The sequence below is a fragment of the Apteryx rowi genome, unplaced genomic scaffold (genome assembly GCF_003343035.1).
Source record: "Apteryx rowi isolate R43461 unplaced genomic scaffold, aptRow1 scaffold_111, whole genome shotgun sequence".
NCBI lineage: Eukaryota > Metazoa > Chordata > Aves > Apterygiformes > Apterygidae > Apteryx > Apteryx rowi.
Window position 1 is genome coordinate 1,649,587 of NW_020447320.1, and position 22,800 is coordinate 1,672,386.

Below are 22,800 nucleotides of genomic sequence, written 5' to 3' on the forward strand. Positions count from 1 at the left end.
TGTAATTTCACAAGGTGTCAACTTGTTTTGACAAAAGGCAGAAAACAGGCAAGAGAGTTGCAGTGACGGACAGTGTGATGTCTGCAGTTCAAGTTGACCTCCACCTTTTATTAATGTTTACATTTGTTTGTTTAAAACAAAAAGTGTATTAGAGTTTGAAGCACTGAACAAATTCAGCCTAACATTCAATAGATAAACTATGCCTTATGCACATGACATACCTGAACAGCAGCACAACACATGACAACTGCTCTGGTCATTTCAATGACAGCAGCAAAATATGGTTTGCATTTTTTTTTAAACAGTAAATTAGACACAACCTGAACTTTGTTATTGTGTTGTTTTAAATTTCTAATTTTCTAATTGAAAACAATACCATTTTCCAATTGAAAACAATAAATACAAAATCAAGACTACATATCGTCATTTATGGGACAGAAGAGAGGAGCAACTTCTTCCCTTTCCCCTTTTTAACAAGCCAACTGGAAGGTAAAAACCACATTAGGCCTGAGATGCTAGACTACCTTGTGATTACAAAAACCAGACAAAGCATATTTTTTTCTTTCTACAAAAGCTGCAATATGTTTCCATATTCCATTCTCATACTGAGACAGACACAAGAAAAATACACTATAAAAAGAATCCATTCATTTCATTTTAAAAAAAAACAACCAAACAAAAAAAACCCACAACACACTCTGAATTGATTCATTTTCACATACGGACTTGATGTAGCAAGTACTTGAGGGATTAAGCTGATTTAGACTCCTAGATTAAATCACTCAGACCTCCATCAATCTCTTTTGCTCTCTCTGCCCCCTTCTCACACTGACACTCTGCCAATCTCACGTGGGCTGCACACAAGGATTACTCTATGATCCATCTGGAGTGTACCAGGCAGATAAGTACTTTCTGCTCCTAAATACAAATTTATGCATAATTAACCGAGAGCCACAAAATAATTTTAAAAAATTAAGATAGGAAACTCCATTAACATTGATGAAGAAAATGCTTGGCTGCAAGAGGTTCCCATATTACCACGGCTGAGATTTGCTGCCAAAGCTGAGGTGCTCAACAGAACGTTCTCAAGGAGGGCCAAGTGTAAGCAGCATTGCTCAATCCCATTTCTCTGGCTACTTCTACAGCACTGCAATCACAGGAGGCTACGGGATTATGTTTGGCAGATTCAGTTTATAGCTCAAATACAAAGGAGGAAAGAACTGAAATAGTTGTTCTAGAAGCATCAAGAAGCAAATCAGTATCAAGAAGGAAACAGCCAGTTAGACAGTAGCTCTCCTGCAGTTCATGCCCTGGGTATTTTCTGACTGCGTGACAGCCACCACAGACTTTGATTGTCCACCATGAAATCCACATACCACACTGCTTGTTCATCAGTATTTCACTTGTCTATGGAGCTTCATTCATGATGCTTAGGAATTTTGTTCCTAGCAAAAGCTCTTCGGTACTGTCTCACGAAAAAGATCTAAATATTAGGAGAAAAGAAGAGCTGGAATACTGGAATATCCTTTAAATCATTTTTAAGAATCACCTGTTGCAAACACCTATCAGCTGATATTGCAAGAACAAAAAGGGAGAGAGACCTCACACCCCTAACAGGGCACTATCAAAACAGTGAGTTCCTGTGTTTTTTGCAAGCCTTTTATTTCTTAAAACATGTCTCAATTGATACAACATTGAAAGATGAGTCATTCAGGTTTCGACGCTTCCTTCCATGCTCTCAGAAGAGCTGCTACTTTCACAATGCTGGCCTTCATACAAAGATACGCCCTCCTCCAGCAGCAGCAATACTCAAAGAATTAGAAGCAAGTTATTTTTGTATCTGTATTTAAAACATTCACAAAAAGAATTAACAGTTTTCAGAAACTAATAACAAGTTATGTAGACTTGTGAACTTAGTGCTGGCAAAAGATAGCAGAATCACCATTCTGAAATCAATTAAAAAGGACAGACACATAGTAGACAGAGACAGGAGTAGTACACTAAGGAACAGAAGGAAATTACTATATGAAGCATATTTTTCATTGCTGTAAGCTAAGTAGAGTTTACAAATGTAGTGAATGACTAAACCTACCTCTAACTCTACAAGACTTTGAGTCTTAGAAAAGACAGAAAACACTGGTGTAATTTTTATTTGCAATTCCCAGAAACAAGAATTTTCCTCACAGCAGTAGAAATCTTAACTTTGTAAAATCGGTCTATTAAGCTACATTTTCAAGTTGGATCACAGAACCCCTTCAACATGTCTTTCCTGAAATCGAAGAGACTTCTTCCTAGTACAGTTTACTTGAGGGAAGGAACAAGGCATCACTTGGAAAACAAGGCAACTGAAACAGTGGCAGAGAATGCCTGCAGTTTAAACCAAGCACAGAGGATGTGTTAAGAACCAGTCTCCAGACAGGCTTTCTTAACAACGAAAAACAATGAAAGAGGTTGACAAAGAGTTACCTAATGAGCCAAGAAATACAGTTTATGAAGGCATGCATCATGCAAATTCCATGCCATTTTAAAATATGTTTTTTTCCCCATATTCCCTGCCCCCCCCCAAAGTAACTGCACTTGTATCAAGGACATAGGGTAGTTAAAAGTTTCTGGACTTCTGCTGCATTACTTAATACCCCAAAATATTTCATGCAACTGCAATTAATATTCTATTATGATCCATGCCATAATCAAAAAGATCTCTCCCAGTGATTTTTGGTACAGAGAAAAAAAAGTCAGCTACTGTATGGAATATTTACCAAATGGAACTTCAAGATTACAAAGCCAGGCATATTCAGCGGTCTACAGCATTACATACATATGCCCATGCTTCCTCTGACAACGATCTCACAAAACAGAACAGTTGATGAGCACTGAAATTAAGCAGCTAATGCAGCTGTTTCAGGAAAATATTTTATTCTGTTGCGTTTGCATCTCCAAGTATCTGTCTTGGAAACTGTATTTTTCTCCCCAAGAGGTAGCAATTTAAATATATGAACATATGTGCCTATTAAATCCTGGATTAGAAGTGCTACTTTGCAATCTCCAGTTAAGAGTCTATTGCACAAGACATCTTAATATACAAGAATGATTATCCTTTATAATTTCTCTCTCAGAAATCAAAGGGCATGCCATTTTAGCAGACCCCACATGAGGCCCCTTATTCAGAAGTAGCAGTAGCATTTCTATTTGTTCAAAATGTTAAAAAAAAAAAAAAAAAAAAATCCTTACTCGTTCGTATTCATCCTTGGCTTTACTAAGCATTTCCAGGATGTCAATGGGCCTGTTTTCACTGCAGCCATTGGTTCTGCTGGGACTTTTTCTGTCATGGCAAACTTGCTGAGATCTCTGAGCTTCTTGTTCCACCACTCTGTAACAGGAAAGGAGAAACAGGATTTCAAAATGTTATCTGGAATGAACATCTTGCAAAAAGCAGTAAAGAAGATGGTACTCCCAACATATAAACACATTTTGCTCTGCCCGAATAAAAACCTAACACATAGTTGACCAAAGTTACACAAGTTTTCATTTGCTACAAGGTTTATACAAGACAAACTGTCAAATGGTCTGTACAATTTAGCTCTAATCCAGACAGCACTGGTCCATTTCTCACAAAGTTTGCCTACAGTAAACACTACCTCTGCAAAACTGTCATGTTTAGACAGTTTTACAATAAAATATGCGGACACCCAAACACATATTATACAAAGAGCATATGTATTATGCCATAGACTAAGTAAAATTTTTTATTCTTTACTTCCTAATATGCAGTTTTCCCCCTTATTTAGCCAATTTAGGCCACGTTATTCAACAAAAAAATGATTATAAACCAATTCTAAATTAGAATCAGATCTACCATTATAAAACAAAACAAAGATACTGGGGAAGAAGAAAGCTGGCTCGCACCAGATGTCTCTGGAGTCAGTCTGTAAGGAGACGGAGAGCAAGCTGCCCCTCACTCCCCCCGCAAACCTCTGCAAAGAAAAGCAGGCTGTTTTCTTCTCTAGCTGCCCTGCAGCCATTCTGCTTACTGCAGGTCCACAACACCTCCTTTCCTCTGGCCCTTGGGGCCCACTGTTCACTCACCACTCCTACTGCCTTGCGTATCAGAAAGCTTCAACTTAAAAGATGGTTAACGTAGGCAAAAAGAGGATGCGCACCTTGTACGTTTTGTTTACAAGAGTAAAGGCAGCATACATTTCCACTCCTAATCCACATGCAGTTCACAAGATATACACGGCTATGCAATGCGCTAAGGCTTATCCTCTTGAAATAAACACAAAACAGCCTGTAATCTCCTCTTTTTTTAAGCCTGTATTAATTAAATATGTTAAGAAAAAACAAAGCATTGTAAGCAGGGCAGAGCTTTGGAGCCGGCATGTCCCTTGAGACCTCTCATGCTGTGGAACTAATGGCTGATGGAGAGCCAAAAGGTGCCACCATAGCAATCGGACAGTGGCAGTCACTCAGGCACTCAGTTTATTCGGTTCAGTTAGGATGCTAGAATAACTCTGTAGTTTATAGACTCTTGAGTAAATAGATACGTTACTCTATGTTGTCATTCTTAAGGAAAAAAAAGTGCAAGTCCTAGGAGTTCCTTAATTTTCCTGCAGCCAAGCCAACTTATTTCACTAGAGTTTAGCTGTGTTTATTTGAAGAAAAATTAGAAGTGGCTTTTAAAATCCAATTTTGCCCAGGAAAATTACTTTCAAAACTTTTAATTGTACAATCACACATACAAGCCACTTATTTAACCAGCTTCTTATCATGCAACGCAGCTTTCCCTCTGCACGCCAGCATTCACCTGCAAGCATAACTCAGAATATGGAGGCCAATCTACACCCTGCGAGAAAATTTCTAACAGCTACAGCATGTGCTGGCTTGGATGAAGCAGCTCAATACCGTACAAATGTTTCTATGGTGATACCCTCAGAGAACATTTTGTTCTAGCACCCCACACCGTCACACAGTCCTGGCTTAGGACTTGTCTAAACTCAGCTCCAAAAGTAGGGATGAGAAAGGGCAAGATAAAAGAATCAGAATACTTTGCCGAGATTTAGAAAAGTGTCAGCATAGCTATATCAGGATAAATAAGTACTTCAGTTAAAGGGCAAATTCCGGACATTCGTGCACGCGCTGCCTTGTAGGTGAAGTGAAGGCTCAAATCTTCAGACCCTCTTTCTGCTCTTAACTAGGTGGTTTGGAAGTTTTTAAACAAAACATCTTCCCATTAAAAATATTACTAACTGGTCTCAGAGCAAAGCATTTTCAAGGAATACATCCATTTTGCAGAACTGTTTCACCAAGATTCCTGCAAAATATTTCACAGTATTTTTCTTATTGTCCCTTATGAAGTGTTTCTTATCTTTTTAAAGTTTACTTTCATTTTCTAAAGAATTGTAACTATGAAACTTTGTCTCGTGCAGGTTATATTCAAATGGTGGTGCAGGGGGTAAATACAAAGCAGTATTCCCCCCAAAACTCTGAGATACTCTCCCACCTCTGCCTGTACCTCAGAAGCCAGTTGAGGTCTGATTGTAAGAAACAGGACAGAACAAGCCTATCAACTAATCTCAAAATACAAAACTACAATTTATGTGTCAGAATACAAACTTTCACCCAACGTGAATTTTGGAAAAAACCTTGAAACAAACAAACAAGCAAACAAAACAAAAAAAAAAATCAAGATTTTGTCCTACTTCTGGAAAGCTCTCCCTTCATAAACAGTTATCATCTCAACTCAATGTCACCCAAACTAATTTCTTCCCAAGTTACCAGTTTGACCACTTCCATCAAACTTTTCTCATTCCAGGAAACTCTGGAATTCTTTTTAAAAATAATTTTTTTCTTTAACTTCCGTAAATCAAATACCTTTGCTGAGCTCGGACAAGTAGTCAAAGGAAGAAGCTGCTACTAAATGCAGATCTATACTGAGGATGCTCTGTATAGAATCGGGGTTAAATCTTTTTTAAGCAATGCTTACTGTTTCCATTATATCAGACAGTGGAAGAGGCACACATTCCTTCAGGGACACAGTAGCTGCAGTGACAGTCTGCTCAAGAATATCTGCAACTATAGCATTGAAAAATATACCTGGCACAACCTCACAGCAGAGCGAGGGAGAGAATGTGAGAAGTGAAGGTCTGTGATTACACAGCCTATGAAGAGTAATTTAGTTTTCTTTTGAAAGATAAGCCGCCAAAATATAAATGGATGGCTTGCAATCTTGTTAACTCAATCTAGCACAATAAGGTCAAGTCAAACAGCAGGAAAGAGAATGCAAATCTCCTCGAAACCTTTTATGGTTATGTTTTTGAAGCTGTGAGGTACTATAAAAGCAGGAGTTTCCTATAAGTGATAGGGAAGCACCCCCCCCCCCCAAAAAAAAAAAACAAAAGCAAAAGGTTACCATCAGTGACCATCCACATTTCCACAGCTAAAAACAAAACTTGAACAAAATAAATATTTCTGGAAGTTAGTGTAAATACCTTATTTGAAATATATGGAACTAAGCCTGATAGGGCCTGTTACCATTTGTTGGAATGCCACTTTCCTTGTTGAAGTTTTAGTTTTAAGTACACTATTAATTAAATACTATTTATTTATTAAATACTATTAATCTTCCTCCCTTTAAATACATCTTTCATCCCAGCATGAAAAATTCAGGCAGCTTCAGCCTCCTTCTTGTAGGGAAGGTGGGGAGGAAGTATCAAGATTTGTAAGCTTTCTTCTTTCTACCCATTTGGGGGGAGAGGAAGCATGAAGTCTGTAGAAAGAGATGTCAGCAGAATAGTGTCAATCCACTTTTTGTAAAGTTTTAACTGCAGCCTCACAAGTCAAGCTTTTCCATTCTGCAACAACGCACAACTAGAACTTCTTCATTTCATTTTTCTTAGTATTCATCTTTAGCTACTCAGAAACCTACAAGATGTACTGTATCAAATGAAAGGTGGTTTCATTCCCCAGGGAATTTTTGGCAAATAAGTAGTATACATATACTATATACATCTCTCAGGATAAAAACAGTTTCTGCAAATGTTTTTGTAATCCCCAAAACCAATGCCCATGTTTTCAAGAAAAATGGAACAGGAGTACTTGGACATTCTGTAGACTAACAGCAAAAAGAAGAAAGGCTTTATGAAAAAACATTCAGTTAGAAAAGACTTATTAGCAGTACTTTGGCTAGAAAACATCACTTGCACCCTTTTTGACCAAGTAAACTGCAGCAAAGGCTAAAACCATACTAACGTGTGGCCTTAGCTAGCTCAGCAAAATTCAACCACCTGTATTCTGTCAGTATTCAGTCAATAAATCTTTACATGTACAAAATTGTTCTTTCTAGTTTCACTGAAGTAACTATACTCAAGACATATTCTCCAAAATCTGCTTGATGCATTAACAACTCTAATTTATTTTCAAATATACTCTTAATCCACAAGCATTCCAACATCTTCAGCAAAAATTCCCACACATTCAAAGCAAACAAACAACAAAACCCATTACAGCTTTTTCACCTTCCAGGATTATTTGCAATCACAGAAATTTTGCAGGGTGCTGAGATGCTACAGTCACAAGGGTGTGGGTAAGTGTACCATAAACAGGGGCAAAATGATTATATCCACTTTGGCATTTCTACTGTTCTTGTGCATTAGCAAAGCTCTAGTACAAACAACAGAGACAAAAAAAAAAGTGGTGGTGGGGGGGGCAAGCTACAAGAGTTTACAAAACAGATGGCAATAAAGTTTAGAACATACCCAAACTGGCTTTGAATGAACCCACTGGGCTCCTGTATTTTCAGAATACTATAGAATCCAGCAATAAGAGTACAGGTGTCTTCAGACTGTTGTACCATGGTTACGCTGCCCTCTTACCTGATTAAACTTTTAAAGAACCCTGAAGTATCTACATCTCATGATTCATACTATAGCACCTAGACTAATTTAATACCAAATAAATTCAAGTTTTGCTATATGACACTTAGAACTGCAGCGTAGCTGTGCATGACCCAAAGAATACAGTAGAGTTTGAAGGGTTTCCCTCTTTCTCCCACTCCAAGTATTTGTCACTATTTTTAATTAAAAGACACTTCACAAAAAACCTTCCCTTCTAACACTCAGTTTTTAAAGTGGAACAGTGAACTTGTCATTAGTTTTTAAAATTAATAGCAATTGGATGATTCCTAATCACTGAAGCTACACTGGTTAGCTACTGAGTTTGGGGTATTTCCTCCCACACCCCCTTCCATTTCCATTATCCTTTACATTTTTGATAGTCTCAGTCTTACTTTTAGGTGAGAAAACAAAGTTGCAGTTTAAAGAACAAAAATGAACAGCTGGTCTCACCATGACTACAATAAATGCAGCATTACACGTATAAGCTTACATGCAAATGTAAATACACTAGTCCCCCAACTAATCAATCCCAGCAACTTTTTATTAGTCATATTTAGCATACATCTTGCACACCTTCACTATTTTACTTGTTTTAAACCCCTATAGTGGTAGGGTCGTACACATTATATTCAAACTCTTGACATCTGGTTGACAGAAGAGATGACACAAACACTTCTGATTCTAATAAATTTATTTCAACTTTTAAAATTTTGATTCAAAATAACTTCTAAGAGTCATTTTCACTCAGTTGTTTCCTATTAATCCTTGTATTTGGACAAGCCAATTAACAGCAAAATGTCTGACGCTGCTGTGGGGCGAAGGGGAGGGAGAGAGGGAGAAGGAATGGAAACAGTATGGTTTATCAGGATGAGATAGAAAAAATAAGAAGAGATCTTGATATTGCAGTCTGCCATTTGTGTTGTCATACGTTGCTTCTGTGGGACAGGACAGGGAGGAAAACACCCACTGATAAGCTTAAGAAAATGTTTATACTATGACTACTTTCCATATTATGAAGTTTTATCAGCCTTCAGGATGTCATGACTTGCAAGGCATGACATGCTGATTAAGACATACAACAGAAAAAGTTCTGAAAGAATGATGCAGAAGAAAAGCAAAGCAGAGAAGAAGGGAAGAGCAGATATCCTGTTCAGTACATCTGCAATTTTGCATTTTTGTTACGCTTAACTACCCTGTCAGATGCTCGTTTTTTGTGTTTTTTTTTTAAAAAAGATTGTTTCTCTGATTTTGTAATCAAATGTCTTTTACAGGAGGACATTAAAGCTTCATTTAAATTAATCCCCATCCTTCTCTATTAGCAAGAAAGATGTTGGATTAATCAGCCAGGCATCTTGCCTTTTTTGGTGCAAGAATACTCTTTAAAACATCTTTTTACTAGAAGTTAAAGACTTCCAAAAGTCAAGTTTTGCTGTCCTCCAACAACCTGTGAAGTTCTGATAGGCTGATGAAACTCCAGGTGCCAAGTCAGTAGGAGAAATTTTTTTTTGGCAAGCCTAAGTCAACATCCCTCTGACAAACAGCTGGTCAAAAGACTACCGATAACACCCCATGGGACAGTCCTACATACTATTCCCACTCAGTCAAGTGAACTCTAACTTAGATACAAATATTCATAATTATCCAAAATAAGCCTTCTGTGTCGTTCAACAGATTTCACATCAAGTCTTACTCAAATACATTAACTACATCCATCAAATTGAAAGCGAAGATTAATTGTATCAGCTGGACTACTAAATCCTACAGAAATCACTACCTCTCCCTCCCCTAATTCCAGAAAGCAATGCACCTTCTCTGGCAGCAAAGCCGGCGCAATCAGCTCCCTCCCTTCCTGACCTCCGTAGTTCATGCCAGCTTCTGCACACTAGTCCGAATCCCTCCCCAGCTGTGCCGCTACAACTCTCTGTGGTACACATTCATTAACTACACCACTATATCCTAGCTTAAACTAATTAACAAAACCATATTATTGCAAAGACACACAGCCTTTTAAGAGTTTTCTTTTAACTGAGATCATTTCAGAGATTCACCTGTTGCATGGCCACTGCATCCGAGAGCCCCATGAACTACAAAATGAGAACAAGTGATGGGGCAGTTTTGTAAACAGACTTTACTTCCAGAGAAAGAAAACCCATAACCTTGAACAGCAATCCATAAGTCCAGCAACAACAAGCTCCTATTACTTCAAAGTTTTGCCTGCTCTCCAAACTTCATTTCAATTCTGTAAGATTCCACCTACTTCTCACATTTCTCAAGTCTCTTCACTTCTAGTCAGGAATAAGGTGGGTTTTTGTTTTTTGTTTTTTTTAAAGGAAAAAAAGAATGCAGCCGTCACTTGCCAGGGTGTTACTCTGCTTTAACCATTCCTACACAAAATAAAGTATAAAATACAAACGTGTATACTTGCTCTCTTTAGACAATACCACACGAATGCTTTAACCAAATTTTTTTAACCACTTATAGTGTTAAAGCATTTAATTATTTAACACACAAAATCTTACTCCCCCCCCCCCCAAAAAAAAACAGAGTAGCAGCAACAACACTGTATTTTTTCCATGGGGGGGGGGGGAGGAACAGAAGATGTGTAAGAGGTTCTTTAAAAAAAAATTTTTTTTTTTGTCTTTCCTGTATTACATGAAAGAGTTACAAAATAACAAGACCAAGGTACTTACTTAGCCATGAGTTTTGCTATTCGATGGCAGTCATTCTTGTCATAAAACCAGATACTGTAAATTGACACTTGAAAATAAGAAGGAAAAAAGCAAGCGTAAGATAAAAGTTCAAAAAAACAAACAAAAAAGAAAGCAAGCAAGAAACAGCAGTCTATTAGCTCTGCAACATATGAATTACCATCAATTTCCACTCAAATATTCTGTGCATGATGAGCATTTATAAAGTAACTCGATGTAGCATGCGCGCAAACACAAATACAATGTCAATTAGATTAACTTAATGAATTACAAAATGCTGATACTTGTTCACAAATACAAGTGACAAGAAAAATAAGTTTTAAATACCAGATGTCTTCTCACTACAATGGCAATCTTATGTTTATAATTACTGATTCTACCACTTAAATTAGGGTAAAGAATACCTATACAGGTTTTGAACACTCATTTTTTAAATTAAGTCAGTCTGAGGTGTAGCTACAGCATGGCAGTTCAGTCAGGGGCGTTCTGGCACCTTCCTCTCAAAATTCTTTCTGTAAAATGTAATGGTATGGGAAGGAAGTAGTACCAATACTCCAGCCATACCGTGACATTCACGGAGCTACTTAAAACCGGATTCACGTTGAACTCTACTTTTTAAAAGTAGCCAGAACAAGCCAATGAGTTCAAAAAGGCTCCAGTTCAGCAAGGCACCAAGCACAGTGGAGGCTTTCAGGAGAACTGAAGTCCCAGTGAAAGTGGGCCAAGGTAGATCCTGACCACTCAGCTGAAAGATACCCCAGAGCGAGCAGCTTTTCTTCATCAGCAATTCCACTTTAAAAGAGGCCATTTCCCCCCCCTCCCCCAGATACCTACTCATCTCGTTGCCCCCTCAGCTGTGCCAGCGCAACAAATGTGCAGAACTCTTCTCAGGATTGTATTTAATCCAACACACAAAGCAGGTCACTTTAAATCTTGGTTCATCTATCAAATTTATCAATGCAGAGTGTGCAAGCACATTAAAGGCAATTACACACTGTTCATATGTTTCCATTAAAACATTTTTATTTCCCAAAAAAACCCTTTTAAATAGCCTTTTAAAACTTATCTTTGTTCTGCAGTTCATACCAACATTTTTATGAAGTTGAAATCACCACCTAATTGTAAAATACGATTTAAAGGGAAGGAAAAGAATGAGTTTTTCAAAATGTGAATACACAGCCTTTTCTAGCTAGACACAAGTCCCCTGTTCCCCTTACCACCACCACCCCAAGCAGAATCCATTCTTTTCTTCAAGACACTCAGAAATCTCAGTCAAAGCCCACTCAAAGTTATTTCAAGCCATGGCAAAGAGGGAGATTATTTTCCAGAGATTATTTTCTAGACCTTCTAGTTATGCCAGGCTTACTGTTTTGGACCAAAACCCTGAAAAAGTCACGCACACACCTCATTTCCATAACAATATCCTAAGACCAACTGAATTTCTACCTTGTTTCAACTTTTAACTTGCTTCTCTTTTTAACAACTATGTTTGGGCGTTTGATTCTTGAGAAGTTACAGCTTCGGCAATAAGAAACAAAGCTTTTCAGGTTATAAAGAAATCAATATACTACCATTTAAGAAATATTTTTTTTCTTGAAAAAGAATAAGTCAGGAAAGAAATTCATACATGTAGCCAATGTTTATGAAATATTTCTGAAAATGTACAGTTTAAGACAACTATGTTGTCCACTGCACTGAAACCTGAAAGCATTTCAGTTAGAGCTATTTCTTTAGACACGTAGCCTAGTTTAATGCTTAAGAAAAGCCCTTTCCCTTCCCTGACTCCATTATCAGACAAAATGCCAAGAGAAGAAATCTTCTTCAAAAGCATACTTGCTGAAGGAATAAAGATAAGAAACCTGTAATGATAGCTTAATGGGAGAAATGATAAAAGTCACACCCAATTCTGCCAGAAACAGACCTACAGAAGACCAGAAGTAGATCCAAATCTCAGTTCTGTCTATGGAGTATCAGTTCCCCCTCCCACACTGTGTACTACTGGCAAGCAATCATAGGGAGTCACTACAAAACATTAATAGTAATATGAAGATGTTAATAAGATCACTAACAAGTAAGCCTGTGTGTTAGTTTAGTTATGGTCCAACAGACTGGAACGTTTACCTCCCTCTTTTGGAAAGACTCATTTGTATTATCAGTTCAGCTCCCTCATGCCAACATTTCCCCCCAACAGCATTACTGTATTTGATGCATGCCTTTCACTCATGCAATTTTATTTATGAGCATTCTTTCATCAGACACAGAGTTGGTATTTACCAATTCCCTTCGAACGTGTGATTTTTTTTTATTATGTCCAGCATAGATATTAGCTCAATATTGTTGTGCCCCAGTATATTTCTACTACAGTTCTTTAACAATTTCTTTCAACAGAAGTCACTAAGTGTAACTCATTTTTCACCTAGTCCAACACTTCCACTCCAGCCTTTCTGTGCTGAATGTTGGGGCAGCATCTTTAACAATCAAGTAGAAACAGTCTGTAATCCTCATCAGCAACATCTTTCAGCTGGATTTGCACTAGGTTGACATACATGAAGTCAAGAATAGCCCAGTTCATAACCAAATCAAACTTAATAAAAATCAAAAGAAGAAATTAGTTATCTTCATCTAAATTATTCTCAGACACCTAGGCAAATTATTTGTCAGTTTCTAATAAACATTCTGATCCACAAATATTTATCTAGACATGCAAGATCCAACTCTTCCTCCCTGAACTTGACTGAATCAATCATTAAAACCTGATTGAAATTCCTACAGGAAAGCAAAGAGAATATGCCCATTACAGCTAGCTGACACCAAAAGGGATGATCTGCCCATCTCTCTTCTACGTTTTGCTTCTACTGCTTCATGAAGCAGTCAGTTCAGCCTAGTGTTGCAGCGCAGTGCAGCTGCTGAATTGCTAGATCTGACCTAAGAGCAGGAACAGGAAAGTGTGACAGAGGCCTTACTCTTTGGCAGAAGGCTGCAGTTTAAAGTTAAAATGAAGTTGCATCCCAAAGCTGTAGTTTCACTTAAAGTTTCTTTATAAGTTAGCAGTAAGAAGCACTGTCACCACCCTCACATTCTCACAACCTTGCTCCTCACTCTGCTCCAGTCCACCCTTTCTCTTGTATCAGTTGGGTACTTTTAATCCAGACCCTAATCCTGTTTTCGCATCAGCTTCACAAACATAACACCTGGCACAAGAGGGAGGGCAGGAACAAGAAGCTGGGGGCAGCACAGTAATGCAAAACTGTTAAAATGTTCATAAAACCGTAGCCTGAGAAAACCATGCAAAAATAAATATATACAGAATTCACCAGTAATGCCAGTTTGAGAGATTCCAGACAGCAGCACTCTCCTGCCTTAGGCAGTTTAGCCATTCATGCAGCCATATCTTCATCTGATTCAAAAAGATGAGCTGGTTTAAAAGGTACCTTATCTAGTTTAAAGGGCAGATGGGGAGAGAAAGAAAAGCTTTATTTTACAAATCCAGTTAAGATGTTGCCACACAATGACTCAAGCAGAACAACCAGGAGCGGGGGACACAACCTTTCAAATTCTCTCTGCAAAGCAAGGATGCATATTTTGAAACCCATCCTCTAGCACAATCACGGGAACTAACTCAACCCTATCTGAGTACCACAAGAAAACAAACCAGCGCCTCAGTCACTGCAGGAAAATTTGATGTATCCACCTGATGAAACTTGCTCTATTCTAAATGACATTCCAAAAATATTACAGAAGCTGCACAGATAGATCATTTTACTGTCCAGATAGAGTTTAAGACAAAGGCACATAAAGTAATCTCTCGCGAAGCTCGTATTTCTTCCAGTAGCAACGTTGGCTGAAATGCCACCTTTCCCCAGCCACTCAGCCCTAACCTCTTTCCCACTGAGCTGTTTCCTGTTCCTGTGTTTCTCAATACAAATATCAGCCTGCCACATAGATTTATGAATAGTTAGAATTTTTAAAAAGACTCCCTCCCTTTTTTTTTTTTTCTTTTCATTTTGAATATTTTAAACCATTTCATAGATATAGGTCACAGCACAATTCCACAAGCAGTTGTACTGGAGTCACTCAGAAGGTGGCAAACAGCATCCAGGATCAGGAACACTTTAAACGAACTCTGCCATCTGACAAAACGTAGTGTGGAATGAGAGGGATTACCACTTTGCAACACTGAACCAGAGCAGAAGACTCCTTCCAGTTAGAGTACCAACTTTCAGGTCACACTAAGTATTTTTAGCACCACTTACCAGCTTTCAGAGGTTCCTCCCCTCCCCCTAGCTTGTATTGCTTCTTGAGCTGTAAAGGTATCAGGACCAGGCTCCTTTCTTATCTCAGACTAAAAGGCTGGGCTAATGCGCTGGCTGGAGCGCCATTCAGCTTCAGCAATCAGAGATACATTATACTCGCAGCATTACCCCCCCTAACCACGAGGCTGGCAATGAGAGACTTTCTCCTTCAGGATAAGGAGACCCTGCTTTGAAACCAGTCAGGAGCTCTTTCAAAAAAATTTAAAAGCCATTTGTAGTAAGGCAACTGTTTTTTTTTTGGCTGTTCTGAATATAAGCCTATTTAATTAATGATAAAACAACAAGCCAGAAGACAGCATTTTGTACCCGAGTTTTGCACTTAAAAGCATAAAAGTCTCCAAAATCCATCTTTTGTTTTACTACCTCTTACCTTTGGCCAAGGAGTAAGAAGCAAAACAAACAAACAAAACCCAACACAATCAAGGACCATTTCTTCTAATACCAAAAAGTTTTATGCTTAGCATCTGTCTTTTCAGCACCATGGAAATCAATCTGCCTGACCTCCCCAGAGAACTAGCTTGGATTAAAAAGCCTTTTATTCAAGATCAACACCACCAATACAGAGGGAAAGTTATACATGAGAAAGACGCAGAAGAATACTTGTTGCAGACTTTAAGAGGTAAGTTTGTCATCATTTACAACATTGACTAATTTTCCTTTATTATTAAGCAAATTATCAGCTTGCCAAAAATTCTGCTGCAGAATAGCTTTCCTACTCAAACTTTCACTTTATAGGTTTAAAGAAACTACAGAACTTTCAGATTGGGCTTTTATTATTGTTACTGATAGAACCATACGGTTCTTTTAACACAGAGAGTTTTTAAACATACTTTTTACAAAATATGAACCAGAAGAAACAAACTTAGGTTGATCAAAAAAAAAAAAAAAAGATATATCAATGGGATGCAGTGCTTCATGAACAAATATTCTGAAGAACACACATGCATCCAGAGGGAAAGTTAGAAGTCGATCTAATGCACACACCAACACATATTCCAGATTAAACAGTATTAATACATAAAGTATAACTTAGAGTTTTACCTTTTAAGAACTCTAAATTCAAAATATGTTACATTACAGAAATGAAATTGATTAACTTCACTTCTTGATTATTTCTAATTTGGAGATCATACCTGCCTTCTTTAAATTCTCCCCAAAAATAAAAAATAGAATACTTTTTTCTTTTGCCACTATAATTGGTATAATGTCTTAGAGCTTCTTAACCACTGCTCTTCACCATTTTTGCTTTAAGAAGATCTGACACTTGCTGAATAAATGGTGAAGTTTTAGAGCAGCATTATCTAAAAAAAGTAGACATAACCTTTCTCAAAATTCTGGGTTTAAGTATTGTTTGGGGGCTTGAATCCTAGGATGTTACCGGTATAAATGGGGGGGGGGGGAGAAAGGAATTGGGAAAGATTTCCTAATTACATGGTAAGAAAATAACACATTTTTAGTATTTAAGACAAAACAAAACAAAAAAACCCACCTTCTACCTGTCCTACATCTAATCAATATAACAAATAACACATTGACCCAACTGACTTCCATTTCACTCTTAGTGAACAGAGAGAATAGATATAAGAAAGCTATTAAAACATTTAGTCCTTTCTCATCATTGCACAACCAGGAAAGACTCCTTATTATCTTACTCCGTAAAAACAAACAAGAAAAAAAAACAAAAAACAAAAAACCCCAACTATCAAAGAAGAGTACAGCCTCTTTTCCAGTGAGGGGACAAAATAGCAAACCCCTCAATTAGTCTTGCTTCAAGAGCATGACAAATCCTTTGTGCAAACAGATAAAGATAAGGATCTCATGTCTGCAGCTTAACAAAAATAAGTTCTGATGCGCAAACTAAGAATTCCATTGTATTAAAAAAATATATATATTTATTTGCACAAATCAAACTAAGAGATTAGTTAAAAAAAACACTAAAATATTATGATCTAGCATGACAGGCAAATCATTCTTAGAGCCTCCAGCCAAGTAAAAATAATGTTCACATACTGCTTACAAGATTTTTCTCATATAACTTGTTAATAGCTCTGCACAGATTGGAGTACTTCATTCTTGATATACTCAGAACAGTTCTCATGCCAATAACTGTGGGAGAGAAATGCCAGAGGCCTAAGCTGGTATACATAACAGACTTTGCCCTTATCTTCTTAAGTCAAGATACAATCCAAGAGCAAAGTGAAAATGTGAAGCTTATAAAACAATAGTGTCACATTCATTGACAAATATTATTGACATGGAATATTTCCTGAGTACATGGTGGCATAGTTTTGTTTTAAGCATCTTTACTATCACTACCACGTCCTGGGGAAGCGTAAACTGTGATTTGCTGTTGATCCTGCTACGACCTAAACACATAGGCAAACAGCAGTATTAACAAACATAATTTGGGGGTTTTGTTAGAAATCTGAACCATCCCCAACCCGAAAGCTAAGGAAACAGAACAATCAGTCCAATAACAGTCTTAGCAGGACAACTTATTAGGAGTTTGTAACGATCCTAGCAGGACAACTTATTAAGAGTTTGTAACGATCCTAGCAGATTTCTTCAAGCAGGATCAAAACACAGGCTACATGAAATGGGATTGTTACCAACACTGTGTAAAAGAGAGATTTTTTTCCTTGCCCAAACTAGTAGTCCATCCTCTGCCATTGTTAAATTATCGCAGAAGAACTTCACGTTAAACCCATAAATGCACATTAACCATTGGCTTCAAACTCTATTTTGAGTTAGTCACAGGAACGCAAGGGTTTTACGTGCCAGCAGCCAGCTGAGTAGAAGTGGATACTCTTCTGCATCTAAAGAACTTGGACAAGAAATCCCTAACCTAATCATGCAACTAACATATATGTGTCGAAATCTGTCTGCAACAAATCCAAATCAATCCTGAATTTTTTTTTTTTAAATACTTTTCTGGAATACTGTGCAGACAGATGCAAATAGATTTAACACTGAATATCTCAAACATGTATTTTGCTTTTCGTAACTAATTCAGTGGGTAGAGGTCAGACAATTTGGGAAGCTGCATGGGAGGAAAAGAAAATCCAGAATACAACAACTAAGTACAGAAGGCAAGGGAATTGGGGGTATTGAAATCATAAGGAATATTCCCTCTGCCAAAAACAAACAAAACCAAAAACGTAGATACTGCTTTTTGTGCTTTTATGCTTGTATTCAAAAGAAGCAAACACTAGCAGAGCACACAAAATAAACTGGTCAGCTGCTTATTTGTGACACACAGAAAAATAAGACAAGTTAACTATATCTGTTACCATTTTGCAGTCAAAGGGGAGACTGTTTCCGGACATGCTGCCCTCTTCTAAGGGACAGGAAAGAGTGACAAAATAAAGGATAGTTTTCAACCAATGTCTTTTTTAAAAAGACAATAGAAAAGATTTAAGGAGGAAAAAGGTATTTTTGATTACCTCAAAATGGAATTATTTCCCTCAAGCCTATCATGTTTTCCTCACACATCTTTGAATTTCTTCCTTCCACATGCTTCTATTCTGTCTGTATCCCAACTCCCATTAGCCTCCCACAGGCTTTACACAGTAGTGTCCCATAGGAAAATGGGAGCTTTTGTCAATGACAGAAAGGCATATTATTAGCTTCAGGGGTTTCTAATGAACTCACACACAGCTCACCTTCTCCGACTACTTCCATTAAGTGATCCTCTCCCACTATCATACAACATGACCATTCCACAGCTTCTTCCCGATACCATTAGCAGGTCCAACAACAACCACCACCACCTTCCCGTATTCCTTATGTCACTGATCTCACCTTTGCAACACTTTCCTCTCCTGTCACCTGCCATCTTCCCTGACCCCTGCCACCATCCTCTACAGCCCCTCTTCTCTCCAAACCTAGCAACCTGCTTAAGTATCCAACTCAATACTAATCCCATCCCACCATTTTCATGCGAATCATTCACTTTCCTACATCTCCTAAATTTCTCAGCTTACTGACTAGTTTGCCTTTTCCCTCTCTTACATTTGAGGAAGGAGGACTGCTAAAACTTTATGAAAAGTGAACCCTCCAACCTTAAGCTGTTTTCTCTCACCAAAATGGAACCATTCCTGCTCCCAGAGCCTGGAGGCATTCCAAAAGTAAAATAGGATGAGATTAATGTTTGACTGCTCTTTTAGGTACACCGAAGCATAACCAAAGCAGTTCCTATCTCCATAATTCAAGGAGACATTAGCTGATAGGCAGCAGAGATGAGGTACTATCTCCAGAAAGCATACAGGCTCTCTTGGCAATTCAGAAACAGGGCCTGTGACAAGACAGCAGCAAAGTAATTTCAGACTAACTCTCTGCTTCATGGGATGCCTTTTATATTATCTAATTATTCTAATGAGAATTCCACAAACACTAGACTCCCTCTTCCTCTCTTTAAGGGCTAGATAAACTACACTTTGAGCTCTCTGGAGTAACAGGATTTGTGCTGTGTGGCATACTGGGACTCTGAAGCTCAACTGACGACCCGAAACACTACTAGATTTGAAAAAAGTTTTGTAATTTTTGCTTTAGAAATCCTCAAACACCAGCATCAAAAATAATCAATCTTTACTGTTTTTTAATAAATTTCATTAATGCTATGGCACTAGGCAAAGGTTTAGATTAAGCCTATGATATTATAAATTAAAAAGAAGACAGAATATAACAATACTGAACTGAGTTCTTCTATCTCGGTTTCATTGAAAGCAGGTGGTTACCACAATACATTGTGTGGGTACTTAATTAAATTTAGCACTTCACAATCAGACATTTCATTGGAACCTGCCCCATTATATTATATTTGAAACAGACCATTATATCAAAGTGGTCTGGATTATAAAACAGCATATTAAGTTTATATGGATTTTAAAGAGTTATACTCACAGCTAGCATTTCTGTAGAGAAGAAAAGGTTCATGGAGCTGGAACTCCAAGTCTTTATTCACCGGTTCAACTAGGTTGTGCATGTTCAGTCGATTCACTATCGTAAAACCATGATAAGGAGAAGCTGACCTATTGATTCAATTAAAATAAAAATCAAGGATTAATACCTTGATCAACATGTACAACACTTATTTGAAACAGAATTATGAATTAATCTTTGAGTCTCTACTGCTTCATTAGGTCAAACTTTATCAGTACAGAAGCTCTAATAGCTGCTCTTGTGTGTCATTTCTTGGCCAACCAGCTAATTTAAATCTAAGATCACACTTACCTCAAACTAAGACCAGGATAAACATTAAAGTTCTACACTGCTAAACTGAGGAATCAAAGACATGCCCCAAGACCTCAAAAAAACTATTCAAAAAGCCTACAGCAAGGCCAGGATTAAAATTCAAGTGTATTCAATCCTTCATTCACATAGATGGTCTTGGAGCATTTTAGAATCTTTAGTTGGAGGAGAAGGGGGTAGGGGACTCCTCCCCAACCCCAAAAACCAAACCATACTACTCAGCAACACTTACCTTACTGTAAATACATATGACAATAAAAGAACTGTTAGCTTAAATAACAGGAAATATACCTAAAGAGGAAGCAGAGGCTCTTAAAACACTTAAAATTTTATTGCTTGGTGAAACAAGTTTTAAATATCTAGATTTTCATTAAATGCCAGGTGGAAAAAGAAAACATCAAGCAAGCAAGCATTGGAAGTTCAAGTTAGCTTTAGATCCGTTTTCTCTTACTGCAGGAATGTCATGTCAGCACGGTCAGCTGTGCCTGCAAGCAGTCATACTATCAACACAGCATGATGAAGGCCTTTGGGGAAAAAGGAGGCTTATATTTTAGGTCATTCAAGTCTGAGAATAGAACTAGCCAAGAAAAGAAAAGCCACTAGAGTCAAATCAAATATAACTAGCTAGTGTTAATATTTCTATAACATGTCCACATTTACTGAATGACCAACAATAAAGCCTGTCAAGAGCTTCTAAGGAGGGCGCAAACAGTCCTTAACATCAAGGGTTAGTCTTGTAATGCTGCTAACAGAACTTGCTTGAAATAATCAGGTAGTCAGAAGGAAGTTCTTTGTTCAGTTTTTTATTTAGTTTTGTTGGTTTTTGTATACTAAGCATTTACAAGATTGGAGCCAAAGCAAAGTTAATAGGAACAGATTACTTGCATCACTTCACAGCACCAGGATAAAATACTTGTAACCCTGGCCTGTGGCGGTCTGTTTCAGGATGGGTTGATTAATTCTGCATTATTCATATTTCTTACATTCAGAGTGATATTTCATTGTGAGATTTCCGATTTGCCTGTTATTTAAAAAGCGAAAATCCATGATTGGGCTTGCCTGTTGGTTCTGGTTAAAATAATCTTCCCTCTTTCTTTTTACATCTCATATAATTGGGCACTTCTTTCACAGTTTTGATGATGACATTAAGTAATCCCCCAAACCATACACTGACAGATCTCTGGCTTTTAAGTGACATCGTCTGTATCAAAACTGGTCAGGAAGTGGCAAAAGTTAAGCCAGGACAGATTACGGAAACAATACAGACAAATTAAATAAATTATGGATTTTAGGAGACAAAAGAAGAGTCATCATTTGAGACACTCAATACATTAACAAATGCCACAGTATTAACAAAATAAGCTCAATAAGTTAACTTTTTCTATGGATATACATACAACATTTATCAAGTCCTATGATTTTTCAGCAGCACTTTTATGTGCTTTTAATGGAGTTAACCACCTATGTGCAGAATATATTCTTTTCAAATGGGCATACAAACATTAATAGCTGGACAAATAAGTCATTGTAAACTGGATGCAATAAATCCAATATGAAAGTTACACATTAAGCTAACTAACATTTGTTTTCTTCTAAAAAAAAGCTTACCTTTTGTACACAAATAAGGTACCTTCTATGTCCGTCTTCTCCTACAAAAGACAGGAATTTTACTTAAGAGATATGCTTGTTCACACAAATATGTAGCTTTTGTGCAATATTTTAATTACAGAGATCAATTATAATAGTCTTATCTTTCCACAATGAAACTTGACAACATTGGAATAAAAATCCAGTCTTTTGGTTTTAGAAGATATTTGTTTCTTAGCAAGATTAGAAAATTAAACCTATCTCCTAGAAGATTTTGTTCACGCTATCAACTTGCTAATATGATATGAAGTACTCTGCAACTCTCCTATGCTGAGCTGTCAGAATTGAACATCTTCCTCCTGATTCCTGATTTTAAACATGGACTAGAGTCCATTAGTCTACAAAGAGGTTGTCTTTCATAATTGTTATTTAAATGATTATGACAGCATAGACAACAACGATATAACTAAGTACCACTGTTTTGTGAAACTAAGTAGTACTGTTTTGTCTCATACTTTGAAAGTCAAACAAAAGCAGCTGTTCCTATCAGCAAGTGGCTTGTGACACATATGTACAGGAAGCTGCGCACAGCTCCAGTGCAGTCCAAAAGTTAAGCTCCACATATTTCAAGTTTTTATAGTTTGGGGATGAAACAGTAGTGGTCAGAGGTCCTGAGCAAGGCACAGGCTAGCTGTGCCCTGAACCTAAGGTCAGACCTTTAAGAACAGGTCCGACCTAGGTTCTTACCTTCATATATATTCTTTTTAGTGTAACACAGACAACTACACTTAAAGCAAAGAGCAAACAGGCCGCAGACAAAAACTGCGTTTTAACGCAAGAGCGAACACTAACATTTCCTCAAGTCCTATTCATCCCGGACTAAGGCTCTGAACTACCTGTTAAGAGCAACAAGAAAAAATTACACTAAAAAAACAAAACAAAAACCACACTGGCAACCCGGCAACGGCGACCACGAGCGAGGAAACCCGAAGCAGCGCGAGAGCCTCCGCGCCGAGCGCGCCCCCGTCACGCCCGGGGCCGCGGCCGCCC

The 22,800-nt window shown here is 37.6% G+C and overlaps 1 protein-coding gene across 3 annotated transcripts in view; it reads right to left on the reverse strand.

Moving 5' to 3' along the window:
• Nucleotides 1-21,810, reverse strand: part of DCP1A (decapping mRNA 1A) — a 37,498-nt gene extending 15,688 nt beyond the window's left edge. For 2 of the 3 annotated variants that reach the window (XM_026076726.1, XM_026076719.1), the window contains exons 1-4: nucleotides 21,772-21,810; nucleotides 19,816-19,943; nucleotides 10,583-10,649; nucleotides 3,232-3,370 (exon numbers count right to left, since the gene is read on the reverse strand). In XM_026076726.1, coding sequence (XP_025932511.1) covers nucleotides 3,232-3,370; nucleotides 10,583-10,649; nucleotides 19,816-19,897 — 288 coding nt within the window. In that variant the 5' untranslated portion in view covers nucleotides 19,898-19,943; nucleotides 21,772-21,810. Of the gene's footprint in view, nucleotides 1-3,231; nucleotides 3,371-10,582; nucleotides 10,650-19,815; nucleotides 19,944-21,771 lie in introns of those variants that run through there. The other variant, XM_026076736.1, reaches the window with a different exon arrangement.
• Nucleotides 21,811-22,800: the final 990 nt, after the last annotated feature.